A 23,468-nucleotide genomic window follows, 5' to 3' on the forward strand; every position below is an offset into this window, starting at 1 on the left:
GCGGCCAACTGGACGAGGAGTATGGGAGAGAAGATAACCTCCATGGCGTAGGGCCGCGACTGAAGCAGAGTCTTCAGGGTAAAGCCAAGTTTCAGTTAGGGCAAGCAGATGGAGAGTACGAGAGATAAAGAGGTCATGGATGTAGGAAAGTTTGTTACAGACAGAGCGGGCATTCCACAGAGCGCAAGAGAAAGGCAGGGAAGGAGGGGGGAGGAGAGGAACAGAAATTAGATTGTAGATATCACGGTGTGACCTGCACAAATAGGATGAGAGCTGTTGTGGAGGACCAGGATTGGGATTAATGTCCCTAGCGGAGAGCAGGAGAAAGGAACAAGAGAGTACGGAGAAGAGTGGGAGAGGTACGACGATAGCGACGAAGGCGAGATGTATTCAGATAGAAAGGAGATGGATGAATGGAAGGAAGGAAATGTTGAAGGTTGAGAGCTGAGAAAAAGGAAGAAGAAAAAAGAGATGGTGAGATGATGAATACAGAGGGTGGACAATGAGGTGTAATTTTGCGCAATAGTAGAAAGTGTAAGTCATCAAATTTGTGATCCTTCAATTTTATATGGTTTATCCATGATTTTTTTTCTTAATTGCTCTCTTACATTCAGTGATCCTTTTATGTTCAAACAATTTTTATTGAAAAAGAAGACACCAGGGAACAACATAGTTATGTTTTGTATACAAAAGTAAACTTCCTGTCCTAGAACATACCCTCCTTCCCTCACCCTCCTCCCATCCCCTATATTCAACCCTAGCTTTATTGAAGGCACTTGTTTAAGATACAAACAGCTGGAGATCCCACGCAATATAAGGAATAGAGACCTATGCAGCCAACATGCAAACTCATCCGAACAACTATTAGATACACTATAAAGACTGCTCCGCCTCTACTTCAGTGATCCTTTTATTAAATGCTCTCTTTGTTTTGCCAATGTACAATAGCTTGCATGGACAAATCACCAGATAAACTTCCTGTTCAGTTCTGCAAATTGAATATTCTCAATTCATAATATTCCCCACTAGTGTGATGTTTGAAAACTTTTGTTTTAAGATGTATCCCACAATTATCCAAAAACAAGTTTCGGTTCAATAGTTGTTAGAGATTACATTGATTCAATTACATTTACAAGGTTGTATCGTGCTGTGTTTTACAGTGGTTGGCAAGATAACTATTAGTATGGAATTCTTGAGAAGATATGTCTTAGTTCATTTCTTAAATGAAAATATGCGTTACAATTAGAAGTTGAGTTGTATATTGTTGTTCCAGAATGATCAGTGCATAGGTAATGCAGATGGTGCAATCATGTCCTTTAAATTCTTGTGTCTTTTAAAAGCAACCATTATCTCTTTCCTAGAAAAATGTGGTATAGCTGAACAATAAGCCAATGTTTCTTAAGAATCTTAATAACATTATGAGATAAACGATCAAAATTCATAGGGTATACTATTTTGTCCTGAGATTTCTTAGACTGATTTGTTAGTAGTGAACTCCTATCTTTTTGATTGGCTCTAATCAAACATTCTTTTATATGTTTATTTGGATATTCTCTCTCAAAATCTTTCGTACATATTATTAACTCGACATGATTTATCAACACCAGTTGAACAGATTCTCCTTACTCTTAGAAACTGGTTGTATGGTAAATTCCGCTTAAGTGCCATGCTATGGTAACTGGAGTGGAGGAGTAGCCTAATGGTTAGTGCAGCGGGCTTTGATTGTGGCAACCTGGGTTCAGTTCCCACTGTGGTCCTTGTGACACTGGGCAAGTCACTTAACCCTCCATTGCCCCAGGTATAAAAACTTAGATTGTGAGCCCTCTAGGGACAGAAAAAAGTACCTGCATATAATGTGTACAATTCTGCGTATATCTGGTAGCGCTATAGAAATGATTACTAGTAGTAGTAACTGTCAAAATGTAAAAGTTTATTTACATCAGTTGCTTTACGATAAAGGGTTGTCTCAAATCTATTTCTTGTTTATGGATCTACAAGATCACTGCCTCTCCTGGTGTTTTGATTGAGAATTATGAATCAGTATTCTAATTGACTGATGTAAAAGTTTTTCTAATTTTGAAAATTTTTTTTTACATTAATATTTCAGTTGAGCTCTGAGTATTAACTCATGGAGCGTTTTTGACTGAGATGTGCCGAGTCTTTCGCCTTTAAGTTTTTTGCTTGTAAATTGACATGATTGCATATGAGCAGTAGTACCAATGACTGAATTATCCTGATTGATTTGCACTTTCTATTAAGATGCTATTAGTAAGCTGGGATTCTGCTCTTCTTATTATATTAATTACATTGTGGATTTTGTAAGAGTGATAACTTGGCACTCTTTTGGACATTTTTATAACAGATTTTCGCAGATTTTCTGGAGATTGGTTTGTTCTTCATTATTTTGAGGCAGTTCTGATTAGCAAGTACTTTAGTGCCCCTTATCGGGTGTCTCAGCGCTTTCACATTGAGACAGAAACTACTTTTAAACTTGAAATGCCACACATTTTAAAGAACCACCATTTTCATTATTTATTTATTTATTTTTGAACATTTATACCCCACTTTTTTCCACAGTCGTGCGGACTCAAAGTGGCTTACAGTGTGCAGAATAGGCCAAATTACATTGGGAGAATTATAAATCTCAAAAGAAGAATAGACGGAAGGGGGATGAAGAAAAGTGGAAAGGGCTAGAAAGAGGGAAAGGAAGATGAGGTGATACAGAAGTAGGCTATCCAAGACAGGCCAGGCGCTGAAACGACTAGAACAGCTTCCAGCAAGGCAATCCAAAAGAGTGCAGATGAGATATCACTAAGAGAAGACTGCTTCTGCATTCAGTTGTGAAATCACCCATAACTTACATCCTTCTACATACAACCAAGACCAAACAAACAAACCAAATTTATTAAACAGGAAGGCAATTGCAGTAGTAACTAGGGGTCACATGAGTCCGAGGTGGGCCTGAGTGCACCTCTTCCAGTACGCCCTTGAAGGTAGGCAATTCTTGCCAACTGAACCACTGTAGAGATCTGCTGAAAGCTAAAGACCAATCTGGAGTGGAGGTGAGGAGGGGGCATTATATGTACTAGCCAGGTAGTGCATTACCGTATTACACTCTGTCCAAAGTTTGATACCACTTCATATATGTTCTTAGATTAGGTCATGGCAATCTGTGTTACTGATTTCCTCCAGAAAACACTGTTCAAAATGATATGAAGTAGTATTCCAAGTTACTTTCATCTTTGCTGGATAAGCAAGTCTCACTGCCAAATGTTATCTCTCTCACGTTTTTGCCAAGTTAGGTACAGTTAAAAATTCTCTTCCCCTCTACCATTACTGGTGTATTGGCTTTGGCCACAGAGAGATTTTAGAGAGCTTGCAAGGTATCTCAACCAGCCTTCACTGCATTTTGTTTGTAAATGAATGAGAAGGTGTACATTGAATGTCCAGCCATTGGGGCACAGCCAGTTCTGAGTAAGAGAGCATATCACCACCTCTGCTGCCCTGTATATCCCTAACATCCTTATTATTCTTGTGATTTCTGTTAGTCAGGTTCTTCAGATTGCTTTGATTACATTTAACTTCCACGCTTCCCTTTTGACATCCAACTGTATGCTGCACTGCGGTCTCCATTCTGGACACTGTGAAAAGGCATCTGTTTTACAAGGCATCAAATTGTGCTGCCATTGCTGCAAGGTCAGACGATTTCTCTCATGGCCTCCAACATGCAGTAAGTCTTGGTGTTTAAGCTTTGTCAGTAGCACACTGTCCATGGGATCTGTTTTCACCAGCACCATTGAGCGCTTGGTCTTGGATAGCAAGGTAAATGTTGCCTTATTCTTACCAGAGTTGCTTCCAGGTATGGTAAAGGCACAATTGTTACCACACAGGTTCCAGAAATATTCTTGCTGGATGGAGATATTCTGTTATTTGCAATCATCTCATGGGGAGCTGACAATTCAGGTGGCCATTTCCTCTGAGTTCGTAGGCACCCCCTTTAGTGCATTTTTATAAAAGTTTTCTTTCCTGGGGATAAAGCTTTATAAAATTGTCCCCTCATTTTTTAAAGCTTTGTTTGTTTTTCTTGCAGCTTTGATCTGCTTATTTTGAAGGAAGTAGTACAAAAAATGGCTGGAATAGAAATTACAGAGGAGATAACGATGGAGCAGCTTGAGGCTATGACTGGTGGGGAGCAACTGAAAGCTGAGGTGAGACATTATATAGAGATATGCAGTGGTTTGGCTTTTCCTTTGATTTTATGAAACTATCTAGGTGGTTCTACTTATGTTTTACACTTTCAGTAGTCACTCTTACTTTTTTCCAAGATATAGAAGTTTGCATGTCCTTTGTTCCTTCAGAGTCTTCAGTAAAGTTTTTGTTCACAAAAATATATGTCAAATCCTCTAAATAAATAAATGAATGAATGCCATAAATATCTGCGAACAATTCATGCTTTTTCTCTGTGCATGTATTGTCCATGTAATGTAGAGGTGCTGCATATCATTTGAGAACATGAGTATTCATAGTAGCATAGTAACTGAAAGAGGATAAAGACCAGCATGTTCCATCCAGTCTTCCCAGAACATGCCACTGTGTGCAGGCTAGCTTCCACCCCCCCCCCTTTTGCTCTATGAAGGTTACATCAATCTGTGTTCTTTTTTAAAATATGAGTCAGTTAAGAACATAGTCATACTGGTACAGACCGAAGGTCCATCAAGGCCAGTATCCTCTCTCCAACAGTGGCCAATCCAGGTCACAAGTACCTGGCAAGAACCCAGAACTGTAAAACAGATTTTATGCTGCTTATCCTAGAAATAAGCAGTTGATTTTTCCAAGTCCATCCTAATAATGGCTTATGGACTTTTTTTTATTTTTTTTATTTTAGGAAAACCTTTTTAAAACCCTGCTAAGCTGACTGGTTTTACCACATTCTCTGGCAACAAATTCCACTTGTTGAATGAAGAAATTTTTTCTCTGATTGCATGCCCCATAGTCATAGTGTTTTCGAAAAGAGTAAACAAGCGTTTCATGCCTACCCATTCCACTGTACTCATTATTTTATAGACCTCTATCATATCTCCCCTCTGCTGTCTCTTCTCCAAGCTGAAGAGCCCTAGCCGCTTTAGCCTTTCCTTATAGGGAAGTCGTCTCATCCCCTTTATCATTTTCATCAACCTTCTCTATACCTTTTCTAATTCCGCTATATCTTTTTTGAGATGCGGTGACCAGAATTACACACAATATTCGAGGTGGGGTCACACCATGGAGCGATACAAAGGCATTAAAACATTCTCATTTTTGTTTTCCATTCCTTTCCTAATAATACCTAACATTCTGTTTGCTTTCTTAGTCTCTGCTGCACACTGAGCAGAGGGTTTCAATGTATCAATGATGATAAAAAGATCCTTTTCATGGGCAGTGACTCCTAGTGTAGAACTTTGCATCTTGTAACGTTGGTTGAGATTCCTCTTTCCCACATTCATCACTTTGCGCTTGCTCGCATTAAATGTCAATTGACATTTGGATGCCGAGTCTCTAAGGTGCTCTTGCAATTTTTCACAATCCTCTTGTGATTTGACAATGTTGAATAACTGTGTCATCAGCAAATTTAATTACCTCACTAGGAGTGGCCTAGTGGTTAGGGTGGTGGGCTTTGGTCCTGGGGAACTGAGGAACTGAGTTAGATTCCCGGCAAAGGCAGCTCCTTGTGACTCTGGGCAAGTCACTTAACCCTCCATTGCCCGCCGCATTGAGCCTGGCATGAGTGGGAAAGCGCGGGGTACAAATTTAACAAAAATAAAAAAAATCTCTAGATCATTTATAAATATGTTAAAAAGCAGTGGTCCTAGCACAGACCCCCTGTGGAACCCTACTTTCTACCATTCCCCATTAGGAATACTGGCCATTCAACCCTACACTCTCTTTTAACCAGTTTTTAATCCAAAATAGGACATTACCTCCTATCCCATGACTTTCTGATTTCCTCAGGAGCCTTTAATGAGGTACTTTGTCAGATGCCTTTTGAAAATCCAAATATTCAGTATCGACCGGCTCACCTTTATCCACATGTCTGTTTACCCCCTGAACTCATTCTGACTCCGTCCCATTAAATCATGTTTGTCTGTGTTCCGTAATTTTATTCTTTATAATAGTTTCCACTATTTTCCCTGACACTGAAGTCTGTTTTACCAATCTGTAATTTCCTGGATCATCCCTGGAACCCTTTTCAAAAATTGGCGTTACTTTGGCCACCCTACAATCTTCAGGTACTAAGGACGATTTTAACGAGAGGTTATAAATCACTAACAACAGATCAACAATTTTATGTTTGAGTTCTTTCAGCACCCTGGGGTGTATGCCATCCGGTCCAGTTGATTTATCACTCTTTAACTTTTCAATTTTGCTCAGTACATCTTTCAGGTTCACTGAGATTTCTTTCAGTTCCTCCACATCTTCATCCTTGAAAACCATTTCTGGTACAGGTGGATCTCTTACATCTTTTGTAAAGTCCGAAGCAAAGAATTAATTCAATCTCTCTGCTATGGCCTTGTCTCCGTGAGTGACCCTTTTGGTCCTTCATGAGCTAACGGTCCCATGGATTCCCTCACAGGCTTCCTGCTTCTTATGTACCTGAAAAAGGTGTTACTATCAGTTTTTGTTTCCAGGGCAAAATTTTCTTCATGTTCTGTTTTAGCCGTCTTTATCAGTGCTTTGCATCTATTTTGACACTGCTTATGTTGCTTCTTATTTTCTTCGTTCTGATGCTTTTTCCATTCTTAAGGAAGCTCTTGTGGCTCTAATAGCCTCTTTCACTTCATCTTTTAACTAAGCTGGCTGTTGTTTGCTCTTCTTTCCACCTTTGATAATAAGTGGAATACATCTGGTCTGAACTTCCTCGATAGCTTTTTTAAACAATGTCCATGCCAGATTTAAAGTCCTAATCTTTGCAGCTGACTCTTTCAGCTTCTTTTTAACCATTTTCGTCATTGTGTCATCACCCTATTGAAAATTGAATGCTGCTACAGTAGATTCCTTTAGTAACTTCACATATCAGCTCAGATTTGATCGTGCTCTCCTTTATAAATCATTTTTCTCTATTGAGACAGTATCTGACCATTCATTAGAGACTATGGCCTGCAAAATTAAAGATGATGCTTTAGGCAATCACCTTACCACTGTTATGTTTTACAGGCTCCCTGAAAATTGGGCTGATGTTCAAGCAACTCGTGCTGAATTCATATCTTATATATGCTTAAATGCCCAAAAACACAGTCATATGAGGTGATATAAATTTGCATCTAGACAACCTAAATAATATACACACCAAAGAACTAAATGAATTCCTAAATTCATGTAGTTTCATCCATCCCCCCACAACCTCCTCTCACTGCAAAAGACATCACTTAGACATGTTTACTTTAAGATTCCCATCCATAAATCCACACTTAATTGACAGCTATACCTGGGGAACAATAACCTGGTCAGATCACAAAAAATTCACATTCACACTGAACTGGAGAGGAAAGTCTCACAAAGTTAATACTCCCCAAGAGGCAAAATAGATGTGTTCAGAATTTTGGATTAAATAACAAGGTAACTCTTGTATATTACTTGATAACTTAAGTAACTTCACCCAATTCTGGTATGAACCAACAAAAACACATTAGACCAAAGAGCCCTGGAACTTCTTCTTGGTTTGACACAGACATCCTAAATGCAAGGAGACAATGCAGGAAACTTGAAAGGAAATGGTGTAAACATAATACAGAGGAAAAGAAAATCAAATGGAGGAAAGCCATCAAGGAATATAAATTGCTTATAAAACAAACCAAATACAAATACTATGAAACATATATTGGTGGCAGTCAAAAATCCACAACTAAACTATTTAAATTAGTTGTTAACCTAATTTAACACTGAAGACCTTCAATCATCAAATGAACTTGCTCCTTCAGCTGATGACTTAGCAAAGTTCTGTGAACAAATAATGTTCTATGCTATAGAATGGTTCCTTCCCTATGGAGAAAGGAAATATAATTCTAACTCCTATTCCAAAAAACCCATTGGGGAAACGGAATGATGAGACTAATTACAGAACGGTGGCCTCTATACCCCTATTCATAAAGGTCATGGAAGATTTAGTGGCTAAAGAATTAATGGACTGTAACACTTTTCCTTGCTTTATTACACTCAATCAGGCTTGAGACCTAATTATAGCACTGAAACAGTGTTCGTCACATTATTATCCAAAGTCATACGATTACTAAGCACAAGAAGAAAAGTAATCCTATTACAGTTTCGATATGTCCAGTTCTTTTGACGTGGTAGAACATAATATATTATTTACACTTCTTGATAAGATGGCCATATGTGGAAATGTTCACAAATGGTTTATGGGTTTTCTGAAACCCAGAACATATAAGGCTTAAGATGGCCAACTGAGAAGATGTGCAGGGAAGAGCTCTGCTGAGCTCTACTGAAGATTCTATGTTTCTAGTGCTTATAAGCACTGCCTCTGCCATAACATGCTGCAACAAAGCCCAGGCAGAAGCAGCAGACTGAGGTAGCGACTGGTCGACATCTCCCACACCGAGCCCGAACAAAAATAGCAAGAACCGCCACAGTGTCCAAGCCTCCTCTACAGGGATGGTGCGAGGCTTGTGAATCAGGAGTCGCACATCTGGCACTACTCCCTCAAACTCCTGGTTTCTCAGTCTATTGACTGTGGCGGAAGAAGAAAGGAGGAAGAGACGGACACCAGACACAGGCTGCTGAAGCAGAGTGATACAACCCGAGACCTTCAGCAATATGAATGTTTCACGTGCTGAGGAGCCCATGCCCGACGACCAGCCAGGAGGTCAGTCTGCATCGTGCTTCATGGGCCCTAACCTGAACTTATCCGCTACCTGATGTGGCCCAGCATCCAGCCCTAGCAGCAAAAGACCCAGAGGTAACGCAGTCTCCCTACCTGCGAGCCCCATCAGATTCCGGCCACAACTCAGCTTGGGCTGAGGCTCGACAAAGCAGAGACCCAGGGTGCAACAGAGCTTGAACTCCCTAGCTCAAAAGAACAGCCCCCACGAATCAGCCGCCCGATAGCAGTCTCATGAAGTGGAGTGACCTGGAACCTTTGGGAATCTGAATGCCCCATGTGATGAGTGCAAACCTCACTGAGGGTGGGGTCCCTACCCTGACCTCTGATACTGCATGAAACCGCCTGAAGAAAAATATCCAGGCGCAGAGCAACCTAGGCTCCAGAGCATTGACTCCCCTGCCAGAGGAAGTATTCTCACGAGGCAGTCACCTGACAGCAGGCCCCTTGAGCGGAACAACCCGGGGCCCTCAGACCTGGACTCTTGCATAAATCAACAGAAGACAGAGATTGGTTACTACATACCAACCACATGAGACGGGAGACCATATAACCTGGCGGGCACTCCGACCAGCTCCTGACTCTGAACTTAGGCTGACAACGAGCGCCTCCATCCCAATGGGACCAGCGAGCCAACTGGCAATCTTCCTGCAGAACTGAAACCTGAAGCTCCCTGGGTGCAAAGGAGCTAGCCGCCTCCCCCCCCCCCCCCCCCCATTGCAGAGGAATAACGCCCACACTGTGGCTGCCTGATAGCAGGCTACTAGAACAGAGTGACCCTGAAACTCATAATCTGAACTTTTCACGCAGTGAGGTAAAATCTCACTGAGTGGGGGGTCACTGCCCTGACCCTGATACTGCACAAAACCACCCGAAGGAAAACTGAAGGATCAAAGCAACCTAGGCTCTGGAGCTTCTGACTCCCCTGGATCGAAGAAGAACTCATTTGAGGCAATCACCTGACAGCAGGCTTCCTCAACAGAGTGACCCAAGGCTCTTTGAAACCTGGACTGTCCGTGCGAAACCTACTGGAGACAGTGATCGGCTAGTGCATACTTAACCACTCATTACGCTAACTTCCCCTACACTCCAAAGTGATAACATATACATTACAAAAATTATAGGATTATCAGCCTTAACGCTACTAACATCTACCTTGTATAAAGATCAATGGTCACCAACACGAAAGAATTCCTAGCAGAATGGGACAAAAGAAGCACTAACATACTGGACGTTATAGCCTCAATGAAAACAAACACTGGACAGAGGTGCAAAGTAGCCCCATGGTATGACAAAGAACTGAAAGTGGCAAAAACCCATTGCAGAAGGCTAGAACGAGCATGGACAAACAATAAAAATGAAAGAAGCACAACTTCATGGATGAATGCTCGAAACAAATACAAAACCCAAATGAGACAGGCTAAAAAGAAATCCTATAAAGAACAAATAGGCTCAAACTCAAAGACATGAAGCAATTATACACAATTATAAATAACCTAGCAAACACCAAGCCTCTGATGATGGCGAACGAAGACCCCCCCCCCCCCCCACCCCGTCAGCAATCAAACTCGCCAGATTCTTAGAAGAAAATATCCTCAAACTAAGGAACAGTATAATACAAGATGACACAAACTTCAAAACCCTCATAGACGAAGCACCAGCTGATAAGGACATAGACCACATTCACACAACCCACAAATGAGACAGTGGCACAAGCATTAAGAAAGTTCTCAGCCTACTGCATGTTATACACATGTCCCAATCACATACTAAAAGTCGCCCCTGATAGATTCATAGACCAACTCACATCCCATCTGAACTACATGTTCCAGGAAGGCCAATTTTCCACTGAAAAAAGGCAATATACTGCTTACACCAATTCCTTAGACACCAAGAAAAACATCAACAATACCTCAAACTAGAGGGCAGTGGCATCCATACATCTAACGACCAAATAATGGAAGGCATAGTAGCCAACCAGCTAACTGACTACATCAACAAATTCTCCGTACCCCATCATAGCACTGAAACAGTACTGATCACACTACTGGCCAACTTCAAAAAGGAAATCATGTATGGAAAAACATTCTACTACAGTTTGACATGTTAAGTGCATTTGACATGGTCTACCATCAAATCCTCATAAGAATACTCGACAAAATTGGCGTAGGAGGGAAAGTGCTCAGATGGGTCCTAGGATTCCTAACTACCAAATCCTACCATGTGAAAATAAATTCCTCTCGCTCCCCTCCATGGAAAGCTGAATGCAGGGTCCCCGAAGGCTCACACCAATACTGTTCAACTTAATGATGGCCTCCTGGTCTGAACAGTATCCAAACAAGAGTTCAACCCCCTCGATGATGTGTCAATCTACATACTTTTTAATAAGAACCAGCATGAAATCATGACTAGGATTACAGACTGCATACATATATTGGAATCCTGGGCATCAACTTTCAAGCTCAAACTAAACAAAGACAAAACACAATGCCTGATAATCACATCACCTCACAGTACCGACTAATTCCCAAACATCTCCGCCATGGGCACATCCCTCCCAATATCTGACAATCTAAAAATCCTAGGAATCACTATGAACCAAAATTTGATCTTGGAGAAACAAATCTCAAACGTTACAAAGAAAATGTTCCAATCCATGTGGAAACTGAAACGTATTAAAAACTACTTTCCAAGAGACGTATTCTGCACACTGGTCCAAACCATGGTCCTCGCCCATGCTGACTACTGTGATGGAATCTATGCCGGATGTATGGAACAATCACTAAAAAGACTACAAGCAGCACAAAACACAGCAGCAAGACTTATCTACTCCCAGTGGTCCCACAGTTCCCAGAAAGCACTCACAGACCCAACACACAAATCACCAGGATTCTTTATCAGTCCAGACAGCAGAGCGAACAAACAAATGTTTTTATTGTCAGAACTTGGAACAGTGGAGGGAAAAAAGTGCACATAGGAAACAGTAACAAGTAACTGAAAAATGGATCAATTAGAAAGCTAAACATTTGCATACTGGCTATTCAGTACCTGAGAAGATTAGGTCATATAATTCACCAAGCCTCAGCAAAGAGTTCTATCTCTCTTTCTTCCTGGCTAAGACTGAACTCAAAACCAGTATAAAGTCCAAATAAGATGAGCCCAGTCAACAAGATTTCAAATATATACTGCTTTTTGTTTCCTGTTTGTGTCAAACTAAAGAAAAAAATACTTGGTTCTCTGTAACAGCTTTACAGCAAAGAAACACCACTTGCTGGCCACATAGGAGAAATACGCTTCAGAATATAATGCAGGAAAATACCCAATACATTTTACAGGCTTAAAACACACTGTTTCTTCACACTACCTAAATTAACTCGTAAGTCACATTGAACCGACTACCTGTTTGGAAAATGTGGGTTACAAATGCATGCATAAATAGTCAGAATGTCTGGATCCACTTCCCTTGCTTGGCCTCCAGATTATTAAGTGCCCCAAGGTTCCTATGTCTCCCATCCTCTTTAATGTCATGCTGGAACTTTTAGGCCGTCTCCTGGAAGCCCAAGGATTGCAGTCTTTTATCTATTCAGATGACGTGACTATCTACATACCTTTCGATATTTACTTGCAAGATATCCTAGACATAATTCAGACTACCTTAGACCTGATGGAGAACTGGGCATCCTTTTTCCACGTAAAACTAAACAGGGAGAAAACCAAATTTCTTATCATCCATAATCCCAATAACTTCCCATACCAGTCTAGCTGCACTATCAACCAAGTAATCAACCCACTGGAAACATCTCTGAAAATTTTCGGAATCGTTATATAATTAACAGGAGAAGACTAAATTAACACCATGGCACCCAAGACCTTCAGATCGTTTTGGAATTTTAAGAGAATTAGATCCTTTTTCCCATCCAATTTCTTCCAAACAATTGTCAAGTATTGGTCCATTTCACAACAGGACTACTGCAATACGTATTACCTTGGGAATAAAGAATCTTTAATCAAAAAAATGCAAACTAGATTCTTTAATTTGGTTTGTATTTTGTATTTATCTTTTAATTACTTTTTATTCTTTATTTAAAGCTACATTTTGATTACAATTTTAATTGCACGATTAAAGGTATATTTACTTGTTTTTGTTCTGGCTGCCACTCCTTGTTACTCTGTGCAATGAAGAGTTAAATGACTTTTGCCCAGAGTAACACGGAACGGCAGTGGGAACAAAAATAAATAACATGCTTTTAATTGCGTGCTTAATCATGATTTAAAATTTTTTTTTTTTTTTTAATTTGAAACAAAATTTTTTTATTTAATCACCTTATTCATAAGTACAATCACAGAATCGACTACCCATTGTGCAACAAGTCTTAATGAAATGTACTACAATATAAACTATTGAAGACATAATAAATTTTCCTCCCCTCCCTCCCCCCCCTCTCCACTTAATGGCTGAATACACTGTATTGTAGTTGCATTAGTCCATAAACACTCTAAATGTTTCCATTCCTCCGCCTTCGGGTCAAATCTGCCCTTTCGTTTGTCCGTCAATTGCTCAAGTCCCATTATGGTGTGGAGCCTTAGTTTCCACTCAACAAACGTAGGACTCACTTTCTTTTTCCAGTGGGCTGCTATTTCCAGCTTCGCAGCTGATAAACAAAGTCTTTTAAGCCGCTTCTGCCATTTCTTGCCCCTTTTATTTCCCCACCCTAGTAGGCACCACTTTGGTTCCGCTATAAACTGTGTCTCCAGAATAGAGGTCAGACACAGAATTATATCGTCCCAGAAAGAACGAATAGATGTGCAGGACCACCACACATGCATAAAATTACCAAGATCATTATCACATCGCCAGCATCTGTCGGAGGCATTAGCATACATCATTTTTACCCTGTCTGGAGTATAGTACCATCTGCTTAAAACTTTGTAGGCATTTTCCTTTATTAGTACACACGTGGATGCCTTTTTTACCTCTTTGCAAATCCTTTCCCATTCTGTCACACTCATTTCACAGTTCAGATCCTTCTCCCATGCTTTCATGTAGGATAGTTTAGTCAGTGTGCTACCTCTAATATAATTGTACAATTTGGAAATGCCCCTCTTTCCCACCTCTAGTGTAACCCAAATGTTTTCTAAGGGTTCCCTCTCCCTCTGGTCCCCCTGTAGCCACCCCTGTTTACTCATATAATGTTTGACCTGCAGATAAGCATAGTTATCTGGCGCACGCAAAGCAAACTTCCTTTTTAGTGTCTCAAATGTCCTTAATGTTCCATCGGACATCAAGTCTCTAAATCTCCTCAGGCCTTTTTTATACCATTCATGAAAGGTACCCCCCTCTGCACCAGCTGGGAACTCAACTTCATGAATAATATGCGCCATAGTAGATGTTTTAACTCCTTTTTTAAATTTGCGTTTTAGTACCTCCCATATATGTAGCAAATGTCCTATAAAAGGATTACCAGTTCCCCTGCGGGAGCCATACATCCTTCCAGATCCCCACAAACCCCTTTCCAGGTTACACCTAGGTTCCAGCTGTTGCTCTAATACAGCCACTGGCGCCCTTTCCCCCTTACTCCATTCCGCCACCTGCTTCAATTGTGCTGCCTGATAGTACCATGTAATATTGGGCATCCCCTTCCCTCCTTCTTCCACTCCACTCCACATAATTCGCTTAGATAGTCTCGCCCTTCTCTCTCCCCAGGCAAAATGCGACATATCAGACTGTAATCTGTTCAGGGTTCCCGAGGGTACTTCCAGTGGTAACGTTTGAAAGAGGAATAACAACCTAGGTAGTAAGTTCATCTTGATGACCGCTATTCTACCCCACCATGACAGCAGCCCATTCTTCCATCTGCTTAAATCTGATCTTAGTTCTCTAATCAAGGGAACATAATTAATCCCATATAAAGAGTCAAGGTTCCTGGGGAGCCATACCCCCAAGTATCGAAAATTCTCCTTGGCATGCTTAAAAGAGAATCTGGTTAGTATACTATTCAAATCTACAGTGGGACACATAATGCCCAGCACTTCAGACTTATCATAGTTAACTTTAAAACCAGAAAAAGCTCCGAACGCTTTAAGCTCCCTACAGATATTATGCAGGGTCTCTTCCGGGCGACTAACATAAAAAAGAATATCGTCTGCGAAAAGTGCCACTTTGTGTTCTCGATCACCCACCATGATCCCCTCAATGCTGGCCGTTTCCCTAATCCTCTGTGCAAGCGGCTCTATTGCCAACGCAAAGAGCAAGGGCGACAGAGGACAACCCTGCCGTGTACCCCGTTGTATCTGAAACTGGTCCGAATATCCCCCATTGACTTTTATACGAGCTTTTGGTGTTGCATATAGTCCTTTCATCCATGTCAAAACCCTTGGGCCAAACCCCATAAATTCCAACACCTCCCACAAGTACTGCCATTCAACCCGATCAAAGGCCTTTTCTGCATCTGTTGTTAAGAGTACAAAATCCCCCCCTCTACGTTGGGCCTCCCATATTATATTCAAAGATCTCCTTATATTATCCGCTACTTGCCTGCGTGGGACAAAGCCGGATTGGTCCTCATGGATTAATTGGGGCAAAAATTTGTTAATTCGCTCCGCCATAACCTTGGCTAGTATTTTAATATCTATATTTATGAGGGATATGGGCCTATAAGATGCACATAGTGTGGGATCTCTCCCCGGCTTGGGAATCACTGAGATTCCTGCTTCATACATACTGCTCGACAGCTTCCCCGATGTAAAGCATTCATTCCCCACCCGTACCAATAACGGCCCTACCTCCTTATTCATCAACTTGTAGAATTTGGCTGTGTACCCATCTAACCCCGGCGCTTTCCCACCTTTTAAACCTTTAATGACTCTTTCTATCTCATCTAGAGCTATCGGCTTTTCTAAAAAATCTTTTTGTGTTTCGGTGAGTGCATGCAGTCCTAACCCGCTCAAATATTCCTTAATCTGTTCTCCCGATGCCACACTCTCTTTGGTATACAAAGCTTCATAAAATTGGGCAAACCTATCCCTCATCTCTTTGTCTTGGTACACTAATGAATCCCCCTCCCCTTTAAGTTTCACTATGGTATTGCCCACTCTTCGCCTGCGGAGATGTCGCGCCAACATCCGTCCCGCTTTGTTACTATATTCAAAAAACTTTTGCTGTGCCAACTTCCTTTGAAATTCCATCTGCTTTATTTGAATTTGTTGCAAAGCAGCCCTACATTCCCTCAGTTCTGACAGGACCTCAGGGCATTGTCCTCCTTGATGCTGGGTCTCCAAAACCGCTAATCTTTGTCTTACTTCTAATTCCCGCCTCCGCCCCTCCCTCTTTCTTTGACTACCTTTTTTGATCAAATGTCCTCTTACCACTACTTTAAGAGCATCCCAGAGCGTCCCTTCTGCTACATCCCCCTTATCATTGTAGGCTAGATATTCTTGTATCGCCCTTCTGACAGCTTCACAGTCCTCCACTGAGTCAAGCAGAGATTCATTCAATCTCCAAAAAGTGTGTCCTTTTTCTCTCCCCAAACCCTTCCAAGATACCCAAATAGGGGCGTGGTCCGATACATGAATACTCCCTATATTAGAATCTCCTACCTCCCCCCATATATTACGGGAGCCCCAAATTGCATCTATCCTTGTATACGTTTGTTGAGCATGCGAATAGAAGGTGTATGTCCTCTGCCCTGGGTGCTGCAATCTCCATACATCTATCAAATCCAGATCCCTGAACAGATTCAGTAATTTTGTCGTGTTTGCTGAAACTCCACCCTTTTTCTTACCCTTAGAGTGGTCAAGGTCTGTTAGTGCCCAGTTGAAGTCCCCTCCAACAATCACTTCTCCCTGTACAAAATGTATCAATTCCAATCTCAATTTTTCAAAGAACGCGCCCTGTCCCTCATTGGGTGCGTATATATTGACTAGCGTGATTAGTTGTTCATTGATCCTTCCCTTAACTGCAATACATCTTCCCTGGCTTTCCAGGTATGTTTGCTCGTGAACAAAAGGTACCTTTTCTTTAATGTAAATTGCCAAACCTCCCTTTTTACCACCTCTAGGGTCTGCCAGTATAAAGTTCTGGCCCATGTCTTTGTATTGAATAAGCCTAACATCTTTCCTTTGGATATGCGTTTCCTGCATCATAATAATGTCCCATTGCATTTTTGATATCTCCCTACTCACAATTCTCCTTTTTTCAGGTGTATTCAATCCATTTACATTCCATGAACCCACTGTGATCTTGCCCTCTCTTCCCCCTCCCCTCCCCCCCTCCCTCCCCCCCCCCATCCCTTCCCCCCCAATGGCTGCTGCTATTAGCTGCCAGATTATCCCTAAGGAAGTGTCGTCCCCCCCGGGATCTCAACCCCCTTTTTCCCCCCCTTCCACACAATAAAACCTTCAGTCCCCTTCATTCTCTCCAATATACTCTTTCCCAATCATACACATATAATCAGTTAAACATTACCAGCTTTGTCTTACTTACTACCAGTATTCAAATGATTAAACTTTACGCCTGGGCCGTAGCCCTACAGCTTTAGTCCATTCAAGTGTCCCCCTGCTGCTCCACACCACGCTCCTTCCGCATTCTGTTAGTGTTACCGCCCCTTGTCCCCTGGGGGTGCCTTCTGCCTGGACTTGAATTGTTCTCTCCATTGCCTTCCACATTGGGATTTCGTAGCTCTTCCGGCATATCATCACATCCCATGTTCTCTAGTATTTTCCTCGCTGCCGCCGGATGTTGAATTTTCTTGGTCTGATTCCCCACCGTGACCATGAGGCCGCTGGGGAAGATCCATCTGTAGCGCAGACCAGTTTTTTTGCAGATATCTCGTCACTTCGCGGAATTCCCGCCTTTTTTGTAGAGTGGATTTCGCCAGGTCTTGAAAGATCTGTATTTTGAAACTTTTCCATTGTATGTCACCTATAGCTCGAGCTTTCCTCCACACAGTCTCCTTCACCTGGAAATCATGAAAACATGCGATGATATCTCTGGGGTTCTCTCCCCGCTGTGGTCCCAGACTCCGGTGCGCTCGATCAATTTTAATTTCAGTTTTGTCCGCACATTCCTGGGAGTCTCCTCCTTGATTCAAAATAAAGTTACAAATTTCTTGCACCACTTTCGTAGCTTCTAAATATTGGGCCTCCTCAGGCACCCCTTTAAATCGCAGGTTCCCCCTTCGAGAGCGATTCTCGAGGTCTTCCAGCCTTATCTCCAACTCATCTCGCTGCTGTTTCACTTCTTTAATTTTTTTCGACATGCTCTGCACCTCCATTTCCATTTCGTCCATGCGTTCCTCTGTTTCTCCCATGCGATTGCCAATGTCTTTTACTTCCTCCCGCAACTCTTTGACAGCTGCGTGAATACTATTTCTAGTATTGATCATCTCCGATTTCAAATCTTGGAACCATTTTATAATTTCACTTCTCTCGATCTCTCCCTCTCTGCCGCTTCGTTCCTCGAGTTCATCCTCCGTCTCGGGTTCCTCCGGCGCCATTTTGCTTACTCGCGGGGGCACCACATTCTGCTCTCTGCCTCCCGTTTTCGCCGAATCCGCCGCGTATTTAAATTTTGAAAGTTTCTTTCTGGCTGCCATGAAGTCTGGTATGTTCAACCTGTCGACAGTGAAAATAGTATTCGTCCAATGTGGGGGGTTTATCAGCGAATTACTTCGCGTCCCCGCGGAGCTTCAAGTTTAAGCTACCGATCTCATCGGTGACGTCACTTCCTCCCCATGATTTAAAATTTTTATTGAAATTCAGCACCTAATTATATTTAAGTTAATTAGAGCGCAGTTCTCATTTTGCATAGATTTGTATTTTTATTTTAATTTTAAAGAGGAAGTATTTAAAAGTGCAGTTAAATCATCTTCTGGATTTCTTTCTAGGGTGGATACTTTGGACAGATCAGAAACACTAAAAAATCATCTCAGAGGTTAAAAGATGCATTATTAGACCACGACCTTGCCCTTCCCCTCTGTCTACTAATGGCTCAGCAGAGGAATGGGGTGATCTTTCAGGAAGGCGGAGAGAAACATTTGAAACTGGTGGGGAAACTGTATGATCAGGCAAGTAAAACCCAAAATTATGCAACCACATTTTAAGATACTCTTAGTTGAGAGTTCCAAGGAGTTAATTTGCAAAGAACTTTATAATTTTGATGTTTTAAAAAATGTATTTATTTTAATTTCTTACATACTGTCTGCAAATTGAAAGTCTTTAGAGCATATTTACCCCCCCCCCCCTTATGAATGGGCTGTGTTGGCAGTACCGCACCACCAGCCGCTAGTGGCTTTGTAAACAGGGGCCTTAGTAAGGGGAATAATGCATAGGAGAATTTGATAGACACTGTGTAAGACTGAATGGCTCAATATTCAAAAATCAAGTTGAGCTCCCAAAATAAGGCTCTCAATTTAGTTTGTAAATTTGTCCCCTATTTTCACCCAAACATAGGTGTAGGGAAAGTATTGGGTTAATCATTTTTTACATATACAGCTTCTGGACAAGAAGCACTGTAGTTTGTTCTTAGACATGCTTTTGGCTAGCTTATAACACATGTTTATCCAAGCTTAGAAGGTATGATACAGCTGCATGTAAATAAAAGTACAAGAATGTACTAATTGTATGGTTCATGAAGTTTATCCAAAAGGAGGTTACTGGGAAAATGAAAAGTAATGATGCAGGTGCAGGATGAGGTAAGACACGGAGAAATGTAGATGGGAAACTGGGCAGATAGACCATATAAGGGAATAGATAATTGGACAAACAGGATAGGAATTGATCTAATGGCGAAAGAAGGTATATAATAGGGGAATTCGTATAGAGTTTGACAACAACCTCCTGCTTATGTGTTGGATTTATCTCCTGTGTGCTGGATTAATCTCCTGGATGTTGTCTCCTTGTAAGTAATAAAGCTGCTTTAACTGCTTTAAGCCTGATTTGGTCTCGTGGTGTTCGTGAGTATTGATAAAATTCTTTTAACAGCTTGGTCCTTCGAGCCAGAAACCAGTAACCTTTTCCTTGTGTCAGGGTCGGAACTGTTGTGCACACGGATTTTGAAAAAATCCCTTGATCAAAAGTCCCTCGGGGAGATCCCGTAAAAAGGGGCCAGTTCTTCTGACACTTGGAAGGGTGACAGTTTTCTTTCTTAGATGTCACGAATTACATTGGACCAATTTAGATAATGTGTCTTGTTTTATCTTTTAAAATTAATGAAGGAAGGAAGATGTCTTGGAGAGGAATCTATCCTAGAGACTTGAGCAAGTATATATATCAATGATAAACAGGAGGGAAATTTAGGGAAAGTATTGGGTTAATACTTTTTTACATATACAGCTTCTGGACAAGAAGCACTGTAGTTTGTTCTTAGACATGGTTTTGGCTAGCTTATAATAGATGTTTATCCAACTCTGGCTGTGTCAACTAAGGCTGGTGCTGGGCTAGCTTGTACGGTCTGAGTCCCACATTTAGCAATCTGGTTTAGGATGGGCTGGAGAAAGCTTTGATGGAAACTCCAGTAATTTGGAATGTGAGGACAGTGTTGGGCAGACTTTTACAATCTGTGTCCTGCAAATGACAAGATGGATTTGGATAGGCTTTGATGACTACTACTACTATTTAGCATTTCAGCTTCAGTAGTTGGAACATAAGGACAGAGCTGGGCAGATTTCTACAGTCTATGTCCCATAAACACCAAAGAAGGACCATGATAAAGTATATACAGTGCACTCCATTGAAGTGCACGTCAGATAAGCGCATGCTCTGTTTTACTGCTTGCCGTACTTCGGTCCCGTTTTTGGCACCATCGATTTTTATGGGGACAAACTTCAGAGGAGTTCCATCGCTACGTAGCTGTTGATTAGGATCTACAAACAGTTGAAGACAGCACTGATGTCGAGATATGCGCCTACACGCAGGCAACAACGGCTGATGATGGAACAGAGGAAGAAATGAGCAGCAAGGCACATGCTGACGAAATTCAACAACCTCCTCCTGTCTCTTTTGCAAGAGCACTGGAGAGTCTCAACATTGTGTGGGCCTATCTGGAGGCCACTGAATGTCAGTGCTATGACAGTTATTACCGTCTGGCAGACGTAGTCTATGGAACTCACAGACCCAAGAGTGTACAGAGGACTATAACTGATTACTTCAAGCAAGCCTAATTTCAGTTAACTGACACTGTATACTGTACATATGTTTATCAGATGTCAAGCTTCTTTGGGTCCCAACGGTTAAGTGCACACTCTGGTTAACTGCATGCATTTCTTTGGTCGTAGACCCTTGCACTTAAGCGGATTGCACTGTAATATCATGTTCATTGTTGTTTTCATTTTGAATTGAGAATGAATGTGACTGTCGGGCAGACTGGATGGACCATTCAGGTCCTTATCTGCTGTCACTTACTGTGTCACCCTTGATAATGCTCTCACTTTTGTTCCACAAATTTCCGTATTGTACCTCTGTTTTTTTTCCATTTAAGGCGTAGTCGGTCCTTTTTTTTTTTCCTACAGCCATTAACATACTCATCCATTCCTTTATTGTTTCCCAGCTGGATTACTGTACTTCACTTTACTTGGGTCTTCCACAACATCAACATCAACCGTTTAAAACTCATCCAACACACTGCTATTAAACTTATAATGGGACATAAAAAAATTTGATCATGTTACCCCTTTGCCAAAAGAAGCCCATTGGTTACCTGTTCACTATCGAATTCAGTATAGAAATTACTTTTGCTTGTATTCATACTGCCCAAGAACCTTCTTTTTCTGTTTGATCTTTTGGAACAAATATCAATCTCCTCACCTGCTGCGCGCTCATCTGAGTAGGACCTTTTACTTGTCCTGTCTCTTCATGATATTCTTCTAGGCTTGGCACATCGTTTCCTTTTCTTAGTACAGGCCCTTGTATTTTGGAACTCCCTGCCTGAGCACCTGAAGACGTCACTGTCAATTGCTTGGTTCAAAATGGACTTAAAGACTTACCTCTTTTTAGAAGCATTTGGGCCATAGCTGGAAGAGTTTGCATGGAAAGTCAGTCTTTCTCTTCCCTCCTCCTGTTTTACCCATGCCCTTTCTTCTGCTTTTAACAATTGTATTTCCATCCTGGCCATTCTATGCCTGTCTATATGATTTCACTATTACTAGATTGTATGCCGCTCAGATATATGTTTGATGGGTGGGATAGAAAGTCCTTTAATAAACTTAAAACTTGAATTTGAGTAATGTTTTGGTACTGTGTTCTTTTCTAAATCCAGCTTGGCAGGGGTGTAACTCCAGGGTTTTATGTGTATAAGAGGTTAGTTGATGGAGGACTATCTTTTCCATGATTTTAGAGAAGAATGATAAGTTTGAGGCTGGATGAAAACTAGAATGGATAGTTTTTTTCCCCAATATAGATGTTTTTGGTGCATGTCTCCATATAGGAGGCAGTTCACCAGAGCAGAGAGCTTCTTGTAATAATGGGAGTACAAGGGGCAGAACCTGTGCTGCAAAATGTTTTACTAATTGGGCTGTCCATGGATCATATCTAGAGGAGGGTGGGGTTCAGGCTACAAAGTGTGTCATGAGAGTGCTGGTGTGGGGGTGTGTGTGTGCCTGGAATATGGCCCAATTGCTTACTGGGTAGTGACTGTTTTTATATGAATTGATGTTCCTGGATAGACCCAGCACCGAAGAAGCTGTTCTGCAAGTAGTAGAGAACCTCGTTAATTGAATAGGATGTCTCCATTGTAGATTTGTTCTCACAGACTGCAAATTATGAGTAGAGACATGCTATTTTAAAGTCTTGGCAAGATAATCAGGACTTGAAGCATTCAAAGAGTGAAAACTCATCCAACCAAGTTTAAAAACCAATATATTGACTTACCCATATTTTTCGGACTATAAGACACACTTTTTTCTCGCCAAATTTGGGAGGAAAATGTGGGTGCGTCTTATAGTCCAAATGTAGCATACCTGTTTGCTGTGGGGTGGGGGCGCTGGAGCGGGGTCACAGGAGGCAGGAGCAGGGTCGCTGCTGCAATAAGCCGCTGGTGGCAGGAGTGGGGCGATGCTTTAGGCCCTGGGCTGGGAGGAGGGGGTGTCCCGGCGGTGCGAAACAAGGGAGGCAGGAGTGGAGTCCCCGCTGTGACATACTATAGTGCTAGGGAGGAGGCACATTAGGAGAAAGCCTGTGGCGCCTGCTCGTGTGTCCATCACGTGACTGGTATGTCCTCCATTAACATAGGCAAATTCCACTGCAGAGCCACACAGGTTGTGCAAAACTGCTGTCCCCATACAAGAGTGTTGCATAACCTGTGGTCCTCCAGCAGATCGCCAAAACAGTGCATCAGCACAGATCTCCCCCATAACAGTGCATCAGCAGCAGATCTCCCCATAACAGTGCGTCACCCACTGATGTTCTTAGCTACAGTGCCCTCATAACTATGAAGGACACAGTGCTGATAGTTCTGTCATTACTGTATTTTGTTGCAGAAAGATACAATAGCGTACCGTAGTCTGCTGCTGAATGTACCTTAATTGTGGAAAGATGTAAAAACAGAAAAGGATTTCATATAAAATCCCTTTTAAACTGGAGGTAGTGAAGTACGCCAAAGAAC

The 23,468-nt window shown here is 41.6% G+C and overlaps 1 protein-coding gene across 2 annotated transcripts in view; it reads left to right on the top strand.

Annotated features, from left to right (window-relative positions):
* Positions 1 to 23,468, top strand: part of THOC2 (THO complex 2) — a 272,468-nt gene that overhangs the window by 120,919 nt on the left and 128,081 nt on the right. For both annotated transcript variants that reach the window (XM_030209899.1, XM_030209900.1), the window contains exons 20-21: positions 4,091 to 4,208; positions 18,757 to 18,936. In XM_030209899.1, coding sequence (XP_030065759.1) covers positions 4,091 to 4,208; positions 18,757 to 18,936 — 298 coding nt within the window. The remainder of the gene's footprint in view (positions 1 to 4,090; positions 4,209 to 18,756; positions 18,937 to 23,468) is intronic.

The sequence above is a fragment of the Microcaecilia unicolor genome, chromosome 7, assembly GCF_901765095.1.
Source record: "Microcaecilia unicolor chromosome 7, aMicUni1.1, whole genome shotgun sequence".
NCBI classification, from domain to species: domain Eukaryota; kingdom Metazoa; phylum Chordata; class Amphibia; order Gymnophiona; family Siphonopidae; genus Microcaecilia; species Microcaecilia unicolor.